This window comes from Heptranchias perlo, chromosome 29, assembly GCF_035084215.1.
Source record: "Heptranchias perlo isolate sHepPer1 chromosome 29, sHepPer1.hap1, whole genome shotgun sequence".
NCBI classification, from domain to species: domain Eukaryota; kingdom Metazoa; phylum Chordata; class Chondrichthyes; order Hexanchiformes; family Hexanchidae; genus Heptranchias; species Heptranchias perlo.
The window spans coordinates 18,870,758-18,896,764 of NC_090353.1; the positions used below are offsets into that span (position 1 = coordinate 18,870,758).

General features: G+C 44.0%; 2 protein-coding genes across 7 annotated transcripts in view; one reads left to right on the forward strand and one right to left on the reverse strand.

The window, feature by feature from the left end:
* LOC137299471 (ran-binding protein 3-like) overlaps positions 1-26,007 on the reverse strand; it is a 303,210-nt gene that overhangs the window by 245,896 nt on the left and 31,307 nt on the right. The window lies entirely within an intron of this gene.
* Positions 1-26,007, forward strand: part of slc1a6 (solute carrier family 1 member 6) — a 78,170-nt gene that overhangs the window by 46,995 nt on the left and 5,168 nt on the right. For all 6 annotated transcript variants that reach the window (XM_067968214.1, XM_067968216.1, XM_067968215.1 and 3 more), the window contains 6 exons: positions 8,029-8,233; positions 9,477-9,519; positions 11,996-12,306; positions 21,279-21,512; positions 21,717-21,911; positions 25,475-25,609. In XM_067968214.1, the coding sequence (XP_067824315.1) occupies positions 8,029-8,233; positions 9,477-9,519; positions 11,996-12,306; positions 21,279-21,512; positions 21,717-21,911; positions 25,475-25,609 (1,123 nt within the window). The remainder of the gene's footprint in view (positions 1-8,028; positions 8,234-9,476; positions 9,520-11,995; positions 12,307-21,278; positions 21,513-21,716; positions 21,912-25,474; positions 25,610-26,007) is intronic.

The window sequence follows — 26,007 nt, forward strand, 5'->3', positions numbered from 1 at the left end:
AATAAACAAATGAGGCTGGTGGACCAAATTTGCGTGGTCCTGCCACTGGCCTCATTTGACCCTTGCAGCAGGATCGTGCCCCACTTCGGACACAACCGAATTTCCAGACCTCTATACCCTCCCAGCTCCAGTTTCTTTCCCACTTCTTCTTTAGTCATGCTTCTGTGATGCCAATAATACCAATATCTTCAATATTTGTGTACACCTCTAATCCCCAAAAACTTGTTCCTGATGTTCCTTGGATTTTTATAAAACATCTAAGTCTATCCTTTAAAATGCTCTTCATGTTCTATCCCTAACAACCAGACTGTATACCTTTTCTAGCTCCAATGTTTATTTTTCTTTCCCCTCATCTTTAGTTTGGTGTGTATTTCCTTCCATGTTTTATTAGTTTAAATCCTTCTCCGTTGTCCTATTTACCATGTCTACAAGGAAATTGCTACCAATTCAATTCAAGTGAAGTCCATCCTGTTTGAACAGCTTCCTCCTGCCCCTAGAATTCATGTCCTAGGAATCTGAAACGCTCCCTTTTACAACACTTTGGAAGACATGTGTTGATGCATCTAATCTGTCTCTCAGTAGCCAGCACAGCTCATGAACCCCTTGCAATTAGGCAAACAGTTAGATCCAGACTGACGCCTGTTCATCTGTAAGCTTGCAGGAGCTATTATATGCTGCTTTACGTTAAGTTGTTTAAAACCTTAATCAACCTATTCTGTCATCATTCACTGGTGAATTATATTGAACTTTCAAACACTTTGATGTAGAAACAACATAGCATGCTCAATTCCTCCTCCATCTCAGCAACAACATATTTAGATCACCCATCAGCAAAAATCAATAACCTGAACCCAGTCACATATTTCTTAGGCTTCTTGACTTTCACTGCTCATTTGAGTATACAGTTTTGTTAATCAAATTTCAAATATCTCTCTCACTCTCGCTCTCTCTCACTGTGTCTCCCCCTTTTCTTGAGGAACGCCAAGAAATTTCTGTGCTGTTTTTGCCTCAGCAAGAGAGAGTTGTCAATGTGCCTGGGCTGAAAGCCAATTCTGTTCTTGCCATCCCCTGGGAATGTTTGCTGAAGAACACAGTAGTGTGGAAATGTTTTCCTGGCAGGAACCCAGAATCTCACAAAACAATCATTCTTTTGTGGGAGAGCTTTTCGCAGCCTCAAACCTTGCCTATCCTCAATCAGATGTGCAGAATTCTTTGTTCCAAGGTATAATTAACATTCAGAGAGTCAGCAGCAATTACACTAATCAGTGCTGGACCGATAAATATTTCATTCATAAGAATCAGGTTTAATTTAAATCACATGTGGCTGTGATATGCCAAATGGTTGGATGCCTGCTGGTTTGATGGCCTTTCTGTCTTAACATTGTGAAGAATTCTCCTATTAACCCTTTGGACAATATACAGAACATTTGTAGAAGAGATAAACACTGAATGTAGCTTTCTCTGATATTGCTCTTTTTGCCTAATGTGTCCAATTGCCTGTAGTAGTGCCAGTTGTTAAGGCAGGCTGTTTATGTGAGATTGCCCTATGTGATTATATATTTGTCATTATTACACATTATGGGTGAGCGTGCTAGGACTGAATTTTCCATATTAGCAGATTTAACATCAGAAGTGCACGGTGCAGTTTCACCAACTGGTGTTATACCCCTGAAAACCAGCCCAGCTTTCCATAGTGATCTCTATAGACAGCCCACCCCCTCTGGTGTGGCGGATGGAGAAAAATCTGGTGCTGCTGCCACTGCTGAAAGGGTCATGGTGGCCGTTTTGGGCTGGATTTCCCTCCGATTGGCAGGTTAGCAGCAGGGCGGGCTTTTGCCCAGCCATGTGAAACCGCCAGGAATTCACAGCATTTTTCGCGGTGGTCCTTATTTCACAAGCAAGGTGGATCTTCAGCTGTTTTCCCACTTTTGACTAGTTACTGCCACTGGGAGGGAGGGAAATGTGGTTTACCTGCAACATTTATAAGGTTGCAAGTGCCTAAAGGACCAGAAGCATTTGAACTGGAAGAAGAGAGACAGAGAGAGCAAGGGCAAGTGCATTAACTAGTTTGCAATGGTAGAACAAAGAGTAATCTGTTGAGACAAGAGCCCCAGATTTTCTGACGAATCAGTAGATTTATTATTGGCAGAGATAAGGGCAAGGAAGGCCTGGATTTTTTGCATCCTTGATTCAAAAACCCATAAGGGGTGGTGCAGACAATATGGAGGAAAGTGCCACCTCGACCATTCGCCAAACACCAACACACTGCAAGATACGTTTCAATGATCCCACGCAGTTGGCCAAGGTATGTCATGCTTTGAATACTCATGTATGTTGCAAAAGATTGCAAGAAACATGATGCACCTCGATACCACCATGCCTTCACAGTGCAACTTAATAAATGGATGAATAATCAGAAGGCACCTCACAAGTCACACACACTCCTCTATTCTACCATTTCCCTCTGCCTTATCCCACTTTCTGAGACAAAGGGTGATAGTGTTAGAGTGAAAAATTAAGAGTTTGATGCCTAGCCTGCACCTGAAAGCATTCTCACCATGGAATGTCGCAGACATCTGGATGAAAGTAAACGTTGAGTCAAATTTTGGAAGACATTTTGCTTGTGTTACATTGCGGTTTTTGGCTACTTGGACCATTTCAAAGTGCTTGTAGTGGCTGTCAAACATTCAGAACTCTTAAAGGGCTTCAGGCAAAACACTTTTTTCTTAATTGGGGGTCCTACTGGCAATTCCACTCTAGTAAGAGGACGAGGAGAGATGCAGCAGCAGGAGGAAGGAGCTAATGTCCCCCAACTTCTTTGTCTTTCAGAATGCTATAAGGGATACCAGTAACATCAGTCAGTCTGCAGTTCATGCTTGCATTAAGTAGGTGACTGATGGAGTGTTTGCTAGGTCAAACACTTTTATCACTTTCCCCATGGACAACCGGAAGCAGCAAGATAGGGCTTTGATGTTTGCTCAGATTGCAGGCTTCCCCCAAGTCTAGGGCCTAATTGGTTGCACCTATGTTGCCCTGCAGGCTCCTTCACATGACCCCACTGCCTTTATGAATTGCAAGGCTTCCACTCCAATAATGTGTGATCACTAGCATTACATCATGCAGATCTATGCTGGCTTTCCTGGCAGCTGCCATTATGCTTCTATACTGCAACGTTCATTCCCCACCCCCCCTCCCACTCTTTGCCTCTACACAGAAAGTGTGAGACTGGCTGCTTGTGGACAAGGGCTATCGCCTGCATATTTGGCTCATGACTCCTCTCAGGAACCCATACTTGCAGTCGAACTGCTCTACAATCAGATCCATGGATCAACCAGAGCCCTCATTGAACAGATCATTGGATTCATCAAGCAATGATTCCACTGCCTGGACAAGTCTGGTGGCTTCCTGTAAAATAGCCCACAGAGAATGTCCCATATGATAGTGGTTTGCTGCACGCTGCATAACTTCGCTCTGCAACGGGGACAACACGTGGAGCCACCATTGGACCTTCAAGCATTATGAAGGATACAACAATAGAGGATAGGTAGAAAGCAAGAGAGCCCCAACGCTTACCTAAAGCCAGAGCTCTTCGGCAGAAGCTCATTGAAGAGCACTTCAGCTGAACAATCCCTATTCCCCTACATTAAGAGTAATGTCCAACATCTAACCCAGTCCTTTCACCCTCTAATGAACTTCATCTGCCCAAAGACCAGCATTGATAATCATGTCAACTAACATTGCAGGGCCACCAGCTACTACAGGAACACTCTCTGCACACAAAGATTTTAATTTTTATGTCTTATACAAATGCCTAACACTAGTTATCACCCTGGTGTGACCCCTTCTCTTACCTAGTATAGTGCTCCTACAAGTTTCTTCCCCAGTGCTTGCATCTTGGGAGGTGAAAGACTATTATGGCTCAGTCAAGGGCTCTTCAGATGCTCGTGGTTGGTGACTTCTAGGAGCTCAGGCTTGTAGACTACAGCAACTCAGCATCTGCTGGGGCAGTCTGGCCTAGCTGGCTTTCTGGTATCAGGGCAGACGTTGGTTGAGGGGTCAGCAAGGATCCAGACATGCTGTCATCCTGAGAGATTGAAACCTGTTCCTTTCCCATTAAACAGCTGTCACTGCTATTGGGCTGTGACTCAGCATTCCCGCTGATCTGTAGGAAAGCAGCCTGTAGGAGATCGGTGATCTGATGGAAGCCCCTATCCTTTCGGTCTCCCAGTCTACCCAAGGTGGAGGAGATAGTTGAACCCAGAGCCTGAATGACCCCAGTATGAGCATCCTAGAGAGATGCTATTGCTGGTGCCGCAGACCCCTACAGAGAGAGCTCAGCTGCAGCCCCCTTGAGGTGACCACATGCTCGTTGGTGCCATGAATGAGAACCCGACACAAGTTGCTAGTGGATTCCTCCGCACTATCTGACACGTTTTGGAAGCTCCCTGGTAGGTAGTCCAATGCATCTTTCTTTTAAAGGCTGGGCTCCTGAACTCTATGTCACTGTCTCTTCAGCAGAGCTAGAACATGAGCTTGCCCTCCAGTGAGCTGATTTCTGGGCCATTCTTCTCACCTGTACTTGCACCTGCTCACTTGGGATGCACTTAACAACTTCCCATTGTTTGCCAATTAACATCCTAACTTGGTCTAAATGCTATGTTAAAAATGTTGTACCAATGGAAGTTAAACCTCATTACAAGCTGAATCTAATTTTGATTTCAATATCATAATATGAATTAAAACAAAATCCTGTTCAAACCATATAGGAGAAAGTCCCAAAATATTACAATAAGTGAGCATGTTAGAGACAAAAATCTGCCATTATTAGACAATTGTAAATGAGAGGACTAGTGACCAAAAATCTGTACGATCACACAATTTTATGGCCAACCTGCATCTGCCATCTCCCACTCCTCCATAAGTCTGCCCACGATTTGCAAGACTTCACTCTCATATGGGGTGAGGTCAGAGGTTGGGAGAGGGGGCGTCTAACACCTGTGGCTGTTCTGGTGTATGTTATGGGCCATTTTCCCCTTTAAAAAGAAAGTGGACAGTGTGTAGGCCTTCTGTTTTCCATCAACATAGGAATGCAACCCAGTTTTTAATAAGCCTTCCTCAATGGAGCTAATAAATGCAGGAAAGGATCAACTGCATATAATGTAAGGTATTTGCTACTTGCCTTCATGGAAGGAATTGAATGTGAAGGCTCTCATGGTATCTTGTGCACATTTCTAATAAGTTGTAGAATGTTGTTCATACGGTGAGGGCAAGGTGGATGGAAATGGGAAATGTACTTCTTACATTGCATTGTCACAAGATCTAATTGCCTCCTTGCCTGCCCTGGTGAGATCATTAAACTTCTTACAGCACGGAGTTGCCATGTGGAAGTTGGTGGAGGTGGCATTGATCACCAAGCCACTTCCTTCCACTGTGCATGGTTGCTTCCTTTCATTGGCTTTCTTCCCTCAGTTGCAAATATTTCCTCCCTCCTGGGAGGGACAATAACATATCCACAGAGAAGTCTGTGTACTTGAAGCTCTGTGTCCTGCTGCAGCACCCTCAGCCATGCTGCTCTTTGTCTCACTATTCAAAGTCCTTGCTCCCAGCTGTTAAATAAACTGTTTGCCCATTTAAATGCATTAACAGCACCGGATTTCCCATGCCTCCTTCCAGTAGGTAGAGCTAAAAGATCTGTTAGCCTGTTCTCATTACTATAATGAATCTGACCCCACAAAATTCAGAGGGGTCAAAATGGGGTTGGCCCTAGAACGTTTCTAGCAGGAACCCTGCTGAATCAGAGAATCCAGCTCCAAGCGTCCAAATATTTGTCATTATTACAAAATGTAAATGTCAGTGCTACTGTCCAAAAAACTGTCATTATTACAGATTATAGATGACAATGTTACTGTCCAAATGACTATTATTACTCTTTGTAGATGAGAGTGCTAGTGTGTTGGGAATGAATAATAACTTGACTAAAGGGTTGAAAACAAAAAGTACTCATTAGAGGAGTTAAATCAGGGTGGGGGAAGTACTGAGTGAAGGCCCAGGGCTCAGTGATGGGAACACCACTGTTTCTAATTTACATTAATGGCTTGGATTCAGAAATTCAATGCAAATTGATCAAATGTGCAGATGATACCAAACAAGAGAGTCAGTGGAATCAGAGGAGGCAGCTCAGAAATTACATAATAAGTTGGATAACATATGTAAGTTGCAGAACAACAAGATGATAGTAAATACAGACAAGGGTACAGCACTGTACATAAGAAGGAAAAATAGGTGGTGCAAGTACTGCATGAATGGAGTTGAAAGAAACCTAGGGGGTGAATTTTCACTTTTTGACTTCAGTGGAAATGAAAATTGTACGAGGTGTAGAATGGGCAGCCGACCCACTACCACCCGTTTTCCACCCAATGGTAAAAATGAAAACTCACCCTTAGGAGTCTTAATAGACTCAACATTCGACAGGGTAGAAATTCCAGAAGTCACACTCCACCATTGCAAGTGTAGCAAAGCGAGACTTCTGCCCACCCATTTGTCCTTTGCCCTGATCCCGCCCCAAATCCTGGGGTTGGTGATTTGAATAGTAGGGGCGACCACTTATGCCAATAATGGATGACAGGGGTGCCTGCCTAGCGAAGCCAACTGAGTTTCAAGAGGCAGCTTATGGCTCCATTGAGGGAAAGCAGTCCTGTCCGACTTGAGTGCTGCAACTCAAAAATGTTGATCAATTCTTGGTCTCTCACTGGTCTGCCGCTCTCCAAACGGCAGTCAATTAGGTCCAAAAATGAGGGGGGTGGTCTTATGGAGCTTTCAAGGCTATATGTGTTCCATCAATTACTCCCTGCACGCTCCTGTCAGTATATAGAATTGGACTGCTCAGACTCTTTGTATTGCAGGTTTCATTGAGAAGGTTATGAACTGTGAGGCCCACCTGGATAAAGCATCCGTGATCTTTACAGAGTGGTGAGCTGTGGCCACCTGAGGGTGCCTGGAAAGATCTAGTGGCAAAAAATTTCAAGGCAGGGGTCACTTTCACTGCTACAGATAATGCTGTGCTCCCTGTTGAAGTGAGATGCTTGTCTTCAGCCTGCAGTTGGTATAACTCCTCAATAACCTCCCGGGAGGGTGAGCGCTGTCTTCGGAGGTATTGGCAGGCGGAGAAATCTAAGTACGACCTTCTAAGTCTGTAAATCCTGTGGGGTGCATATTAATATGTTGGAAATAAGCGACTTCTATGATGCCTCACTCTACATTCCTACAAATTAGCCTCTTCCATTTCCTCCTCTCCTCCTCTTCATAACAGAGGAAGAGAGGGATTCCCATTAGAAAATCATTTCCTCAATCCAAAATGTAAAAGTCTCCAGTTGTCATTTAAATGGCAGGAAATAAGCTTCAGAGCTTAAAACCAAAGAAAAATCGCTTTCCTGGAAAAGTTTTAAAGAATTACAGCAAGATGGCCTCCTCTATGCGGTATCCACTCCTAAGGCTACAACGTTAGCCACTGGCAGCGCAGGATTACAGAATTACACCTGTTTAGAACAGTTTATGCCAGTTAGTTCACAAAACCACATTCTGTTAGAGGGCATTGTAGTAGTAACCAGATAATGTTAGAGGGAAGTATGATTGTAAACAGATAGAGAAGTATGGTACTAACCAATCTGTGTTAGAAAGTTATGAGTAGATTATGTGTGAGAGTAGCATGAGAGTATTCAAGTTGTGTTAAAAAGTAGTAAGTAGATTTTATTAGAAAGGCTTGTGATTATGAACTGTTTGTTAAGGAGTGCTGTGACAGTGAGCAGATTGTTTTGGACAGCAGAATGATAATGAACAGGTTATGTAACAGATTGCTTTAATAGTGAGCCTTCAGTAGTGAGCAAGTTACAAGAGATCTCTGTGGTAGTGATCAGGTAGTGTTTGTGTTAATGCCTATGGTCTATAATCTGTGCTGCTGCTTTCCAGATCAATTCCTTAGTAGGCCAATCTGCATTTGATTTGATTTTTTAAAAACTTTTTATCAATTAGGAATGGCAGCTCTGGACAGCAAAGCATCTGGTAAAATGGGAGTTCGAGCCGTGGTTTTCTACATGGTAACCACCGTCATCGCTGTATTCATCGGAATTGTCATGGTAATGATCATCCATCCTGGGAAAGGATCAAAAGTTGACCTACATCGGGAGGGAAAGATTGAGCAGGTGCAGGCTGCTGATGCTTTCATGGATCTAGTCAGGTCAGTGAATCTCTAAATGAAAAGTAACTGGTTGTGCAATAATCAGATAAGTATCCAAGTAGTGCACTAGATGATGATTTACCTCAAGGAGCTGGCTTTGAGTGTAATCTTAATAGAGGTCATAAAGGTCTCTGTCTCTGACAGAAGCTTTAATGATACAGTGGGTTAGATACTGTTTTCTCACTTCTCTGGCTTGTAGCTAAGGCGGTCGAGATGATACTATGCAATATTAGTATCAGACATGTTCATATGAAATTCTTCTGTTCATAATTTTAGTATCAAGATATTGGACAGAAGAATTTTAATCTTAAAATGGCAGATGAAGCAACTTAATATGAACATGCTTCTTACTGATATTGCACAGCACAATTTCAACTCTCTGTTTATGGGTAAATGAGGCCATGAGTTCGATAATTTGGTCTAGAAATTCCAGACACTTTTAGGCATAGCATTGGCACATTCTGGGTGAGGGAGGAGTTTGGGGCAGAATCTATTTCTGTCAGGTTTGTGCCACTTCTTGACCTCTTTGAGAAATTCCAACAGGAGAGGGGCCGAGTGCTTCTTCCACTCAACCCCATTCCATTGTCGTATCACAAATGGAGGCTAGATTAGCAGATATCAAGCTCCCCCAGAAATTACGCTCAGCGTAAAACCAACGGTATGTTCTTTCTTTCAAGTTCTTTCATGAAGCAAGTGTACTTGACCCCACAAAGATATAGCCTAACAGCAATTGATCCAAGATAGCTGGACCCCACAAAGATATACCTAACAGCTATTGATCCAAGAGAGATCAATTGCTGTTTGGGAAGCAGCATAACAAAGGAGCAGCCAGCAAGTTAACTTTGTGCCATTGAATGCTTTGACCAGACTAGCCCATGCCCGACGATGGAGTGGTAAGGCGCTGCAGTGAAATCCCACTTTGGACTCTGGCACCAGAGCAAGGCTCCTGGAATTTCAGGGCTTTCTGGGCACACAACAGGAGTAGTTTATCAGTCTTAACATTTTTTTGTTTCTCGTGTCCTAAGTATGTGGCTGACACGTAACTGAAAATGTTATGCCTAGGACTTGTTTAATGATAGCTCTAGACTGGTTTGGTGTAACTGCCCAAAGACAGCCTTGCACTGTTATCATTCTCTTAATCTAAAGTGTAGGGCAACAGCACACAAGCCACAGCACAGATCAAAATACAGATACTGAAATATTGACTGTCATTGTACTAATTCTCTACCTTTGTGTTCTACAGGAATATGTTCCCACCCAATCTAGTTGAGGCTTGTTTCAAGCAGGTGAGTAGTTATTAAACAAAGCCATCAATTTTAAGCCTTCTTTCTAAATGACCAACAAGCACTTTGAAGGGGAGGAGTGCATTTCTGGGGAGGAGGGGGATTCCCACACTTTCCTGGGAATTCCACCCAGTGCACCCTTTAAAGGTCACAAGGGAACCTATGCCAGCCAGGAGTTGGCATTATTTCCACTGAGGCTCAGGATCAATTACCTTTAAAAAATGCCCTGCTGGCTCCATTGGGAGCAGAAGTTTTAAAAAAACTTACCCATTTGTTGGGCCTTCTTAGGCCCCCTGTCCTCCATCAGAGCAGCATGGTATCACTCCAGCTTCGTTGCCAGTGGGTTGATGCACCCATGCTGAATGTGCAAATTAATCCCGTCCCCATAATCTGGGATGGGCCTTGGTTCTCCTCACTTGGGCAGACTTACAGCCCGTTCCACCGCACTTCTGCTGGCAATTGGAAAAATAACCAAAAATATCCATAAAATAACCAACAAAACAGGTTTGCATTTCTACAATGTAGAAATCAACAACAACTTGCAATTATATAGCGACATTAACATAGTTAAACATCCCAAAGCGCTTCACAAGAGCGTTAGCAAACAAAATTTTACTCCAAGCCACATAAGGAGATATTAGGACAGGTGAACAAAAGCTTGATCAAAGAGGTAGGTTTTAAGGAGCGTCTTAAAGGAGGAGAGTGAGGTAGAGAGGCAGAGAGATTTAGGGAGGGAATTCCAGAGCTTAGGGCCTAGGCAGCTGAAGGCACAGCCACCAATGGTGGAGCGATGAAAATCGGGGATGCGCATGAGGCCAGAATTGGAGGAGCGCAGAGTCCTCAAAGGCTTGTAGGGCTGGAGGAGGTTACAGAGATAGGGAGGGATGAGGCCATGGAGGGATTTGAAAACAAGGATGAGAATTTTTAAATCGAGGAGTTGCCAGACCGGGAGCCAATGTAGGTCAGCAAGTGCAAAGGTGATGGGTGAACGGGACTGTTGCAGATGCTAGAAATCTGAAATAAAAACAGAAAATGCAAGAAACACTCAGCAGGTCAGGCAGCACCTGGGGAGAAAGAAGCAGAGTTAACATTTCGGGTCAGTGACCTTTCATCAGAAGTTTACATTTCTTCTATGGTTTCAAAGAAGGTTGAATGAAAAATGGTCCGTAGATTTTCCTTGTTCTTTGTTTAGGTTACTTCATGTATCCTAATCCCCTTTATTTTCCTCTGCTATATCAAGAAAAACTTTTTTACTCAAATTGTTATATTTTCCACTGCATGTTGGAATTAATTAGGTAATGTTAAAGTTGGAGCTTATCTCCACCTTTGTAACATTGCCTGCCTCCATCTCCAGCTTAGCCCCTCTTCCACTGAAACCTCATCTATTATTTTATCACCTCCAGCCTTGTTTACTTTAATGCCCTCTTTGCTGGCCTCCCTTTGTCCATGCCCCATAAATTCCAACTTGTCTTAATGCAGCTGCCTGTATCTTGTCCCACACTAAGTCCCGCTCATCCATCACTCCTGTTCTCACGAACCTGCACTGGCTCCCTGCCCTTCAACGTGTTAAATATAAAATCTTTGTCCTCATCTTCAATTCTCTCCATCATCTTGCTCCACTCTGCGTCTACAACCTCCTCCAGGTTTACTTTCCTTCCTGCAGCCTTCAGACTTCTGACCCTGGCGTCCTGAGCATCCCACCTTCCCTCCACCTGGCGGCAGAGCTTTCTCTGAAATTCCCTCCTTTGACCACTACCCCTCTTTCTCTCTCTTGTCCTTTTAAACCCTTCTCAAACCTTCTTTCCCCTGTCATCAACCATCTCCCCTAATTTCCTTCCCCTGGCTAGGTGTGATGTTCCTCTTTTACTCCTCTGTAAAATTCCTTGAGACATATGGGTACAGTAAAGTTGTTGGTTGTAGTGCTAGTAGTCGTAGTAGTAGTGGCCATTGATTAGTGCATTAAAACCAGCTCTGTACAAACAGTCTCCTCAACAAATTAAATCCCTCAAAGTTCACCTAGGCAAGAGGAGGAAAATTGTAACACAGGAAGGAGTGGCAACAAGGCATCAGCAGCAGTGACAAAGCCGGAATGAGTGGCAGGAGAGTGGGAGTCAGTGGTGAGGCAAGATCTGGAAGTGTATGGCAGGAGTCTGTAGAACCAGGACGGAAAGTTCTTTTCATAATCTCAGGAGGTCCAAAAGTCAATGAAAAAGTTATCTTCTTCTCCTGAGAAGATAAGCAATGGTGCTATAAGTATCCAATGAAACAAGAATTGAAACAGTGTTCCAGCCCACTTTACCACCTGAATCCAGCTGTTGATGACCCACCCAACCAATGTGCTTTTTGACTCCATGAGCCTTGTTCCCATTTTCCATATCAGAAGTGAAGAAATGTCAATGTAAGCATGAGGTAAATGAGAAAAAGTGGAAGAAATGTTACTCACTGAATGGTAACACTCATATTACTTTGTCTTTTTCAGTACAAAACAAATTATGACACCCGAAAAGTCATGAGACCTATGTCATCATCCATTAATCTTACAACCAGTACTGAACCATCCATCATGGACAACGTAACTGATGCCTTCAAAAAACTTCAGGATTTGATGCTTGCAGAGGAGGTTATTCCAGTTCCTGGTTCATCCAGTGCAGTGAATGCGCTGGGACTTGTGGTCTTCTCTATTAGTTTTGGCCTTGTGATTGGCAACATGAAACAGCAAGGCCGTCCACTGAAGGAATTTTTTGACAGCCTTAATGAAGCCATCATGAGACTGGTCGCAATTATAATCTGGTATGTTTTACAGTAGTGGTTAGTTTTAGAATTAGAGTTAGGGGCCTGAATTTTGACTTGGAGCTGGGAAGAGAGCGGCGGGGAAATTTATCGGATGCCAAATCCAGAAGAGAAATTGGCGGGTCAGAATCTCCAATCACAATTCAATTGAATGCTAAAAATTTAATTTCCAGGTTTCGCGCCTGGCTGGCAGCCAGATTGACAGGCTGACTATGTGTTGAGTCGGAAAACAGTGGGGAGAGATCAGAGTCCCTGGAGTTTGTATGGGGGGGTCGGGAAGAGATCAGGATCTTTAGGGGTTGGATGTAGGGGGTCAGGGAAAGATCAGGATCTTTGGGGGTTGGATGGAGGGGGTCGGGGAGAGATCGGGATCTTCGGGGGTTGAATGGAGAGGGTCGGGAAGAGATCGGGATCTTTGGAGGTTGGATGGAGGGGATCGGGAAGATATCGGGATCTTTGGAGGTTGGATGGAGGGGATCGGGGAGAGATCAGGATCTTTGGGGGTTGGATGGAGGGGATCGGGAAGAGATCGGGATCGTTGGGGGTTGGATGGAGGGAGTCGGGGAGAGATCAGGATCTTTGGGGGTTGGATGGGGGAGTCAGGGAGAGATCGGGATCTTTGGGGGTTGGGTGGGGGAGCCGGGGAGAGATCGGGATCTTTGGGGGTTGGATGGGGGTGGTCGAGAAGAGATCAGGATCTTTGGGGGTTGGATGGGGGAGTCAGGGAGAGATCGGGATCTTTGGGGGTTGGGTGGGGGAGTCGGGGAGAGATCGGGATCTTTGGGGGTTGGATGGGGGTGGTCGAGAAGAGATCAGGATCTTTGGGGGTTGGATGGAGGGCGTCGGGGAGAGATCGGGATCTTTGGGGGTTGGGTGGAGGGCGTCGGGGAGAGATCGGGATCTTTGGGGGTTGGATGGGGGTGGTCGGGGAGAGATCAGGATCTTTGGGGGTTGGATGGAGGGCGTCGGGGAGAGATCGGGATCTTTGGGGGTTGGGTGGGGGTGGTCGGGGAGAGATCAGGATCTTTGGGGGTTGGGTGGGGGAGTCGGGGAGAGATCGGGATCTTTGGGGGTTGGGTGGGGGAGTCGGGGAGAGATCGGGATCTTTGGGGGTTGGATGGAGGGCGTCGGGGAGAGATCGGGATCTTTGGGGGTTGGATGGGGGTGGTCGGGGAGAGATCAGGATCTTTGGGGGTTGGATGTGGGAGCCGATCGCGGGTGGGGGGAGGTCAGAAGTCGGCCATTGGGGAGGTGAGAACTCTGCCATCGGTGGGAGTGGTGGTCTCGGCCACGGTGGGGGGTTCTCGGCCATCGGGGGGTCTCGGACATCGGAGGGAGGTCTCGGACATCGGTGGTGGGGGGGTATCTCAACCATCGAGAGGGTCAGCTGATCGCGAGAGGCCGATCGCAGTAAGTAAGCTTCTTGGGCCTGGAGGAAGCCGTGCTGCTCCTCCTGGCCCAGAAACAGTGCAAAAAAGGCACTTATCTCATGATCCAGTCCTTCTCGCCTCCTTTTCAGTGGCGAGATTCACAAGCCCCCGGAAAACTGCGCTAAAGACGTTAAATTTAAAGTTAAGTCAAATTCAATTTTAAAAGGCCTATTTAACGTCTCACAAGGATGTTAATTGATGCTATAAATACCTGCCCTCCTGAACTAATTAAGGTCCTAACTGTGGCGAGTAGGTTACTCGCACGCATCCAAACGCACCTTGGTTATACCCGGAAGTGGGCACATTGGAGCCGGGTTGCAGTCACGCTTCAAAAATCAAATATTTTAACGACCCATCGGCCCCCAACCCACCCGTTCTTGGGAGTTAAAATTCCCCCCAGGGTGTCTGGTAGGTATTGGATCGTTGGTAATATTAGAGTTTCATGGTTTAGTGCCAGAATTTAGAGCCCTGCATTTCCTGTCTGGTTACACCAGTTTATTGGATGGCTGATGGAGGAGTCTCGGGCAGGAAGCAATTTGTCAATACCCTGACCTCCAACGGCCAACGGCACTTCCTACATTATCCCCCAGAAATGACATCAGGCATCTAATGTGTCTGCCCAAATATGGGCAGGTGTATTACAATGAGAGACAAATTTTAAGTTGCCAGTTTCCAGATTTCAAAACAGGCAAGTTGATAATTTTTTAAAACATCTTTAGCTGGGACTGCAAGTCAACTTACATTGCTGCAAGCAGCCGCAGCGAATTCCCTCCCACCTGCCTGAGAGGGGTGTACCAACGGCACAGTAAATGGCCGTGTGCCACACCTGAAATATTTAAATTCCTCTGACGTTCATAAGCATGAACATTTATAAACACACCAGAATTAAAAGATTAGTCAAAGAGTTGGGACCACCTGGAAATAAAGGGGACAGCTTGTTTTTTGGAGTGAGGGAATGGTGGAGATGGTTAACAAATATTTTGCACCCGTTTTTAGAAAGGTGAAAGTAGGTCTAAAGAAGTACCCGAAGTGGATGTGGAAGAGCCACAACTGAAAATAAATATCAAAAGGGACTCTATTAAGAAAGTTAATGGGACTAAAAACTGAAATGTCATTGGCACCAGATGGTATGCATCCCAGAATACTGAAAAAAGTTCAGAGAAGTGATATTGAATTTGTATAAGATATTGGTTAGGCCACTGTTGGAATATGGTGGGCAGTTCTGGGTCCACCAATATAGTAAAGACATTAGAACCATGGAAAAAGTACAGCAAAGATTTACTAGAATAATATCAGGAATGAGAGGGTATAGTTTTAAAACTGGGTTTCTCTGATTGGAACAAAAAAGGTTCAAGGTGATCTGATAGAGGTTTTCAGACTCTTGAAAAGTTTTGCCAACCATTAGGAACAAGGGCCCAGAATTTCCTCGTAGCTGCTCTAGCTCCACCACCTTAACTTTGCCCAAAGTGTGGCACAGGTTTGGCGGCGAAGCAGGAACAGCTCCAAGGAAATTCTGGGCCCTTGTTTCTAATGGTTGGCAAATTGGTAACAAGGGAGAATTAGCTGAGGATTATCACTAGTGGAATGAAATGGGAAGTTAGAAGAATTTTTTCCACCTAGAGCATCATTAGAACAGGGAATGCTTTACCACAAATGGCTATTGGGGCAGAGACCAAAACATCATTTAAGAGGGTGTTGGATAAGTGTTCGAAAAGGAAGAATATAAAAGTATACAGGAAGAACAAGGAAATAAGATTATAATAGATAGCTCCAGTTGAAGAACTAGCATCGACACAGGCATAATGGGCTTGGTGGCCTCCTCCTTTGCTGTAAATCCTATGATTCTGTGATCTGTTCCATGAATATGGCAGGCTGGATCACTGACTCTTGGGGACTACAGCTATTTTGATTAACCTTGACTGATAACACTAGTTACTGTGTTAACCAAAAGGCCGGAGGAGCTGTACAACAAGGCCAGTGCCAAAACCAGGCTGCTTGTTGAACAACAATTTGGAGCAATGATGCCATTACCTGGAACTCTTAGGCTGCAGCTTACAGTTTACCCCAGCGAAGGTGTCTAAGATAGTAATGGTGTGCTGTATGCTCCATAATACCATAATCAAGAAAGGGCTCAGCGTGCAGATCACTGATGGGCTGTAGCCTTCAGGGGATGAGCTGAATGAAGAGGGACTCGAAGATATGACTGCTATGGATGATGTGTTAATTTCAGATAGCCAGCAAGCATCAGTAGATAATTGGCACATTCTTCAGCTGAGCTCCAACACTAGTACTATTAAAATGTTGTAGGGATAATGATGACTGTACCTTCTGCTCGCGCTTTGCTGTGCTGATGCTGCTTTGTAGTTTGCTGGAAAGGTATGGTCCTTTGGTGGAGCTGATGGGTGCCTAGCAACTGACAGCAGCAATCCTTTTGGACAGAACTAAACTCAAAGTTTCCTGGTAGCATATAAGAAGCTAGCTGTCCTGTTGTCTATGATAGTCAATGTGTTCTTATCTATTTTGCCACAAAATCAGCATGCAGTGAATCAAAAGTGATGACTACAGAGAAATGCAGGTGCCAGTATACATGATGGAGGCCCATCAGGTATTTTTAATATGAAGAGTCATCCTGTGGTCACCTGCTTCAGTGTGTACTCATTCTTACGGATATTCCTCTATTTGTACCTATGCCTGTAAGTATTTCCTGGTCCAGCGACTGCCATATTTGCTGCAGCCTAAAATTGGTGGATCAATAGTGTCTGCTGCTTCTGTGCACAAACAATCCCGAATACTCGTCACCAGTCCCAGGAATGACCAAGGATGTTGCTGCCCTTCCTTGCAAGGATCCAGAGCTGTGCAAACCAGACAGTCACTCAGCAATCTGTGGTGGCACAGAAATGTGGCCAGCAGCCATATCAATCATAACATCCTGATGCAAGCGCTGCTGTGAAATCCAGAGGACAGGGGCTCTTATAGCCAATTCTTGGACCTGCATCAGCAGGAATGTTCACAGCCAAATGAGCTCCTGCATTCCCTTCCTGAAGCTTTCCACTCTTTCCACAAAGACTGAAAGCCGGCCCTTATAACTTCACTGCACTGTGACACCCATGCATTCAGAGCATTTGCATGTGCACACATTGTCGCTATTCCCTCAGAGATCGAGGATATAATGTTGACTATGCATCTCAGAGAACCCCTACTTCACGGTTCTATCCAATTGGACTATACTAGTGAACATCTGGGCTGTGTACTCCTGCATGGCACCTAGATTTGCACTCAAACAGTGCTCAATGGAGCTAAGTGACTGTTCCAAACTTGACAGCCAAACTGGAAGGGCAGTTGAATTTAAAGAGACAACTCAGATCTACAAAGTGAGTTAGATAATATGTTAGATAATATGTCATTGGGTGGAACAATGGTAGATGAAGTTAAACAGGGATAAGTGTACGGTACTGCACGTAGAAAAATTAGGCAACAAATACAGGGGTGGGAAAAGAAGCCATTGCTAGAAATGCTCTGGCTACAATTGGACAGCTATGAGTGGAACCGAGCGAGGGCAGTCTCATGGAGCTGGTCAACAGAGAAGGATTGAAGGAGGATAGTGTGATTGTGTCAAAAGGCTTCAGAGAGATTGAGGCAGGATAATGCACCATGGTCACAATCACAGACAATGTAGTTTCTGATTTTGATTAGGACTATTTTGGTGCTGTACTGTGGAAGCTGGATTGAAGGTATTCAAGCCATGAAAGTAATGGGCACAGTGGAGGGAGGGTGATACGTTCAAGAACCTTGGAGAGGAAAATAAAGCAGGAGATAGAACCCTAGTTAGTGGGGACAGAGGGGTTAAGCAAGTGTTTTTCGAGGAGGAGAGTGATGATGGTGGTTTTGAAAGGAAGGGGTACAGCCCCTGAAGGAGAAGTAACTATTTATGATGTCAGCTAGTGTGAGGACCAGCAGTTTAGTGGGAAATGGGTTGCTTTTGAAGCTTCCGGAGTTCCACACCCCCCCCCCCCCCCAGGAAATGGAAGGAATGGGGAGATGTGAACACAGCAAGGCATGTTCACGAGCACATTTCCAGCCCCATCCATCCTAGATTCACCAGGAGGATGGGGCCAGAAAACCTAGACCAGTGTGATGCTTGCTACTCAGCTCCTGTTGGACGGCAGTATGTCTGTTGGGTATTACTTAGCATCTGATAGACTGCAGTATGCCTGAAAAAGATTACAGATTGTAATACACGTTATTCTGCTCCTGTGAGATTGTGATGGGTCTGATACTTTTTACTTAGCCCTATTAGACTACAGTCTATGATACATATCACATGGATCTTTTCATAGGCAGCTAAGGAAATCCAGAGCAAGAAAAGACCATTCAGCCCATCAAGCCTGCTCCATCCAGAATCTATGAATAACTATTCCCTCCCACACCACCTATTAATCTCCTACTTTAGAGAAGATTAGTTTCCTTCCTCTACGTCCCCCAATTTAAAAAAATCAAGCAGTGTTGCTAAGTGTCTCCATAACACTCAATCCTGCTTCTGAACAGATAGCAAGACAGCTCCTTTTAACGATGCCAGTTTAGTCTGACATCATCAACCTTCTCTTTGCCTGTGGGAGAATAAAGTTTTTCTAACCTATAACCTTGCTCAGGGCTTCCAAATTTCATTCTTGTTGTCTAGTCCTATGCTCTTTGGCCAATATAAATAGCTTGTTTACTTCAAGCTCATCTATATACCTTTCATTATGTTTGAAGACCTGTGTCATGTCTCCCAGCAATCTTTTCTTCAGTAAAAATAAATTTAGTCACTAGAACCATTCTTAAAGGACTTAGAAAGTCCTTTGCAAAGTTAAAAACCCAGGATCTTTGGGGGGGGGGGGGTTAATTTTTATTTATAACACAAAAAACTGGGAGAAATTAAGCAGGGAAAAAGTAAAGCCCAAAAAACACCAGTAAATTTGGAGAAAATCAGTTTTTATTTTCAACATCTCTAAGCCTTAAGAAAAGAAGCAGGAGATGAATAAGGCGCATTTAAGCGCAATGACAACTCCCAATTATTTTCACAGTTCACAGACACCACTTTCATGAGGCCTCAATAGCAGTTCCAAAAGTTCTGGCAAGCATATGTTCACAGCAGTTGCATTAAACTCTTTTCGCCAAGTTCAGTTCTCCTGGAATCGAGGATGTGGTCAAGTCTAAAAAATGTTCTCTCAGCATCAGCTGAGCCAGCTGGTACACTGAAGATGTGAGCAGTAGCACAGCTCAAATTCAGAGAGCGTTGAATGGCAAATGGTACCAAAAATCAATAAAGTGGAAATAGGAGAAAAAAGTTCTTAAATATTTTTTATATATAAAAAGCCGAGTGAGTTACGGAACTGGCATTTCACTGACTATACTTTTAGGGATCTTTTCTATAGTTAGTAACTTGAGTAATGGATTGTAAAGTATTTGATTTGATTCTCTTTTCGCCCCTGACGGGATCTCCCAGGGCCTAAGGAGCAGCAACTGTGCAATCAGACAATGCTTTTTGCACGTGACTGGCGTTAATAATCCTCTCAGACCACAGGAGGCTGGAGTGCCTCCTCAAACAGGAACAAGGCAATTAACAATCTGAACAGCTTTGGTGTCCAAGGAACAGGTCGCCCTGGGCCTTGCAGCTCACAGGTCCTAGATTGTAGTGTTTACAAACATTTCTAAATGTTCTTCCTCTTTTTTTGATACTTGCTCCTCCTCTTTAGATCCCTGCCAATCCATACACCTCATGTACTTTTTCACTGGTCACACTTCAGCTGGTAGTGACCTCAAGGGTATGCTTTGCTCCTGCTCTCAGTTGCTTTACCCCAGCAGATAGGGTTGCCAACGCTGATTGGACATATTCCTGGAGGTGTCATCACATGACCTCTTGCCTCCAAACGCACCCCCCCCCCATGCGTACGCGCGCACACACACACACACACACACTCTTGCTATTGGTCACCAAAGTGCTCAAAGAAATTTTTTTTAAAACACAATTTGTTTAATGTTCCTATGATTCTTCTCCTTAACAATGCCCTGGAGATTAGTCTTTAATTGCTCATGACTCCCAGGCAATTCTGAAGAGTTGGCCACCCTACCAACAGATGCAGTAAAAGGAAAGCTTGTGAAACAGGCTTTAAGCAATACGACAAATAATATCAACAATTGAACTTACCCAAACTGGCTTCACCTCCTGAATTTGACACTGAAAATCAGTTCTGGGATGCACACACATCATTCTAGTAACGTCATTGTGATGTTGCAGACAAATATCATCTCGCAATGTACATGATGACATCACCAGGGCAACGCATGCACATCTCCAGATCCACAAGGAGCAAGACAATTCAGGCTGTGTAAGGTTTGAAATGGGCAAAATCAGATTTTACTGATCCACCAACTCAGAAATCAGTAAAAAGCAATTTTAAAGGTCTTTAACTATTCATAACTTAGCCCCCAAAGGCCTGGAATCATCCTGGTCACTCTTATCTGAACCCTTTTTTTAACACTTCTAGGTCCTTATTGAGGTATGGTGACCAAAACTGCACCACATATTTTAGAATTGTCCTCCCCATTTATGTGTACGTCTGACATCATTAGGCTAATTTTAACCCAACTCGCCAGGCGAGAAACCCATGGGATCAGGTGGTACACTGGTTCTACACACCGCCCAATTTTAATCTTCATTGACTTCAATGGGGTGTAAAACCAATGTTACACCTGATCCTGTCAGTTTCCTGACAAGTGGATTAGGTTAAAATTGCCACCCAGGGGTAGATTTTGACTAAAGTGGGTTTTGGATGGCTGGCTGGTAGAGCACGCCTGCTGGCTGCCCGATAGCCCTGACAAGAGGCCCGGTCCATTTTAAGGGCCAGGCCTCTTTACCATAGAGCTGCCAGGCTGCGGACGGAAAACGAGTGTTCTGGGCAGCACGCCGGCTCCGGGCCGCTGCAATATTTGGCGTCTCAGCCATCCTCTAAACCGGATTAAGGTAGATCCGAGGAGGGTCCGCTGTCAGGAAGAGAGGGATATCAGCGCGGCAGCGGCCTCGGTTGTTTTTGCGAATCCCAGAGGAGCACTTATGATCCTCCCAGCACCACAACAATCAATTAAAACTTACCTGCTGTGCGCCTCTTCCACTGCACAGCCAGCTGATATTGTGCAGAGCATGCATAGTGCATGCTCCGCCGAGTACTGTCCTAAAATGTCAGTCTGGGTCCCGTGTATGTCATAAGATCCTGATTTGCATATTATAAGGGCCTACTGCCTAACTCTGGCAGGCGGTCCTGTCGTCCAGTAGTAAGGCCTTCCAAAGTTGGCGTTGGCCGGAGCGGGAATGGGGCGGTAAGCTTTCCCCCATCATTTTTGGGGCACCACTATCCTGTTTCCACCCAGCGGTCCCAGTGAAAATCTATCCCATTGTGTCCCTTCTTATTATTTGAAACCTTTGCAATCATAGCTAATTTTAAAAACTTGGTTGAGGAAGGTACTGCCAACCTGAGAAAACACTGTCTTCTTCTTCTATTTCAGGTATGCCCCTATAGGTATCCTCTTCCTGATTGCAGGCAAAATCCTGGAGATGAATGACCTGGCTGTGATGGGCGGACAACTGGGAATGTATACTGTGACGGTGATAATTGGGCTGCTAATCCATGCACTCGTTGTCCTGCCACTTCTTTATTTTATAGTCACGCACAAGAATCCCTGGATTTATATTGGAGGAATATTGCAGGCATTGATCACTGCACTTGGCACTTCATCCAGGTAAGATAGTCCATCCTGAACAATGTGATGTCAGTATAACCTGTTCACACTGATGTACCTGCTGGACAAACACCGTCTCCTTCTTTCTTTCTCTGTCTGCATCTCTCTTATCGCCTCTGGATATCTTTCCATATGTCCCTCGCTTTCTCTTCCTCTGTATCTCTCTCTAATGGATTAAATAGTTCAGTCTATTTATTGTTGCAGCTCAGCAACTCTCCCAATCACCTTTAAGTGTCTGGAAGAAAATAATGGCATAGACAAACGTGTTACTCGCTTTGTCCTTCCTGTTGGAGCTACTATTAACATGGATGGCACAGCACTCTACGAGGCTCTGGCTGCTATCTTTATCGCACAGGTCAACAACTATGAACTAAACTTTGGACAAATCATCACTATCAGGTACAGTACTCATGGGGAGTTGAACTGAAATCCAAATCCCAAGTTGATCAATTTAGATTCAGCTTTGCAGTTTGCTGATTTCTACATCTAACTCCTATTTCCTTATTTTTTTGTTCACTGTGATCTGTATGCCATTTGTGATTAAGAAATTTCCAGTAAATTAAGTAAATGTAGTAAACATAATAAAGTTATACACATTGTTCAAAAACAATATAGAGGAAGGCACTTCTTGCCAACTATATAATTTACTGAGGACACCAAACTACATGGCCAGGTGACGAATGTCAAACAGTTGATACATTCAAAGAGATCTGAACCAAGTAGATGAACTAAGAGATGCTAGATGTCAGTGTGAAGCTGTTGCCAACATGGTTTATCAAGTACTGGGCTACATCACAAGAGATTCTTGACTATATGTCGAAACAAAATTATTGTAACCTTTATACATCATTGACAATGCCACATATATCCATAATGCCTCTGATGTGTTAATTGCATGATTTATAACAATTAGTGTTAATTGTATTCAGATGGCGGGTATCAACTGGGGACACTCTTGTATCCTTTTTATAGGAGAGCTGTGTGGCCGCGTGCGTGCTCGAGTGAGCGCGAGCGACCTCTACAATTCTATCCTTCACCACATGGCTATCCAATTTTAACATGATGCCCTCTGTCATTTTAGCAATTTCAGATTCTCTGCTCTGTTATCCCCCTTTCACCAGCTCCATTATACCTCCATCTCTCCTCCGACCCCCATGAACAGTCACCCAACCAGTCCCCATCTACCGCCACCTTTCTCCACTTGTCTGAATTTACTCTCACCTTCAACAACTTCTCTTAACTCCACTCACTTCCTCCAGATAAAATGCGATGCTGTGGGAACCTGCATGGGCCCAGCTACACCTGGCATTTTCTGGGCTATCTGGAACACTTTTTGTTCCAGTCTGATTCAGACCCTTTTCCTGGCTACTTCCTCTGTTATATTCATGACTGCGCTGGTGCCACTTCCTGATTTGCTCCAATCTGGAGAATTTAATTAACCATGCTTTCAATTTCTCTTTCTCTCTCTCTCTCTCTCTCTCATATATTCTGGTGATGAGCTTTCTGCTGACATCCAATACAAGCCCACTGACTCCCACAACTATCTTGATTATGCTTGACTGTGTCCACCCTATTACACAAACCTCCACTCTTACCCTCGTCAAACAACAAGCTCACCTTCCATCCCACCAACCTCTGTATTCACATATCATCTACCACCACCTAAAAAATGATCCTACACTCAAGCACATTTTTCCCCTCCCCTCGCCTTTTGGAGTGAGTAATCCCTCCACAATAACTTTGTCCATTCTTCCCCCACCCCTTTTCCCAGTTTTCCTTTTGCTGATACTTTCCTGTGCAACTGCAGGGGATACAACACATGTTCATTTAGTTTCTCCCACACCACTATTCAATGCCCCAAACATTAATTCCATGTGAAACAGCAATTCACATGTTGTTCCTCTAATGCAATATGTTGTATTTCCTACTTACGATGCAGTCTCCTCTGCAGTGGCGAAACCAAATGCCAATTAACTGACCACATTGCTCATAATCTTCATTCTGTCGAAGTGGGACCCTGATTTTCTGTGGCTAGCCTCCCATTCCCATGCTGTCCTCCCTGTGTTTGGCCTCCATTATTATTCCAATGAAGCTCAATGTAAGATTCAAGAGCAGTACTGTGGGCACACTGCAGCACTTATCTTCAGACTTTAACTATAGCCTCCATTGTCTTCACAGCAGTGGGTGTTGGCAACATGGGGATGATCTGTCAGTATCTGGGAGGAGGGGAGGTAGGTTGACATTTGGGTTGGAAATCCCCATCGGAACACAGCGTTATCCTTTTTCTCTCTCAATTGGTGGATCCACTCTGTTTCACTTACATTTTCTGTTTTAATTTAATTTCTGCTGCATCTGCAGTCTTTCTTTGGTACAATTTTCCCCTTTATTGTTTCTTTATTTCTAATGCTTTTATTGTACATGGACCTCTCATGTGCCTCTTGATTTCCCCCTCCCCCACTATTTGCACACTCTTTTGTCCTTTTCATATGGAACAAATATTCTGAGATCATCTATCATTTATCAACACATCATCGAATTGGATCAGTGACACTGGTCAATCCCACACCTCGGTCAAAGGACATAGATCAGTGAATTTTTTATTTCTCGTTACAAATATCTTGAAGCTTCTGTACACATGCTAGATAAAATCTCCCATAGCTTCCAGCTTCTTCATGAGGGCTGCATGAGATAGTAGATCAAAAGTCTTACAAAACCAATGAAAGGAACGGAAGTGGGTTTCCCCTGAGCTTTATGATATTCTTCAACTTCATATGAAGCTGGAACCTGTGCTGTACTTTCATCACAAAAGCAAAATGTAGCAGGTTGTGAAACAACACTCACTTGCTCAGTGATTTCTTCCCATGCCTGGTGAACCAGGTGCTTTGAGGGTAGGGGTGCTCCTTCATTCTACAGATTTTTTCCCTGCACTCCTTTCTGATTATTCCCTGGGTCTTCAAACCATCCAATATATGTGCGGCAACAGCCCGAAGAACCGCATTAGGAGCAGCTGCTATCAGCACAATTGCTCTGTATGGTTCACTAAGATCCCAGTTTTGTGGATAGAAACCACAGTTGTGCTGTGGAATACCAAAGATGTGAGGCTGGATGAGCTGGAGTATTGGTGATGGGGTCGTTGAGCCAAATAGCCTTTACTCATCCTTCACCTTTCCTAATGTTCATATGAGTTTGTCTGCATGAGTTAATCAGTAGAATAACATTATACAACATGGACATTATTGTGCTAGGCATGACGTACAGGTAAGCTTCCAGCTTCACCACTCCCATTCTCTCTATGCTGTCCCCACCACTGATTTTCAAGCTGGCCTCCTTGATTGGTGTGAGGGATCTGTTCTCCAGTTCCATTTCTGCTGAGAGAGTCGTCACATTGATTGAAGGCTGTTCTTTCCTGCATGTGGATCATGTGATATTTATAATGCATGTGATCTCACACCAAGCAAAACAATTCAGCTCATTTAAGCCTACATTACTGCAAAAATAATTTCTAGGCTAATATGACTTCGGACAAACTGCCTAATTGCTTCTCCCTTTATTTATTAATAAGCATGTAAATGCAGCAGTTGTTTCTATAAGTATAATTTGGGTAAATTGTGTCTACTAAAAATATTCTTAAGCTTCTTTCTCCCTCTACGGGTAGTGGAAAATATGGAGCTCGCTCCCCCAAAAGGCTTTGAATGCTGGGTCACTTGAAATTTTGAAGACTGAGATCAATAGATTTTTGTTAGGTAAGGGTATTAAGGGATATGGCGCAAAGGCAGATGACTGGAGTTGAGGTACAGATAAGCCATGATCTAATTGAATAGCGGTATAGTCTCAAGGTGCTGAATGGACTACTCCTCTTCCTATGTTTCTATAGTAAAAATTGTAATTTCAATTGAGCCAAATTTGAATTTTTGTTCTACTTGAATATGTGTACAGTCTCTGCTTTCTTTTCCACAATATAGTATCACAGCGACAGCAGCCAGCATTGGAGCGGCAGGAATACCACAGGCTGGGCTTGTTACCATGGTGATAGTTTTGACATCAGTTGGACTTCCCACGGAGGACATCACCCTGATCATCGCAGTGGACTGGTTCCTGTACGCAGGCTCAGTATTGTTCTTGCCTTTTAACATTACAGTGAAACAAATTTGTACTAAATTATTAATTAGGGAGATTTAGTAAAGGACTATTCTATACTGATTAAGCAGCTTGAAGATTACTTAATATTAGAGAAGGTTTTGTTAACCCAGCTGAACATAGCTGCTTGGGTTAGAAGTAGCAGGTGATTTACTTGGAATGCAATATAAAGTAATACATTTCAGCTAGGCTGCTAAACTCCAGGTACCTCATTCAGGGAATAGAATATTTCAATGATGCCCATCTGTCATTTTGATGATATGATTGTATGCAGAAGGTGTTTTCATTTCACTTCTTATTTTGCAAATCAAATGCAGAAATTTTGTGACTTATTGAATGTCATTATAGGGTAGGTTTT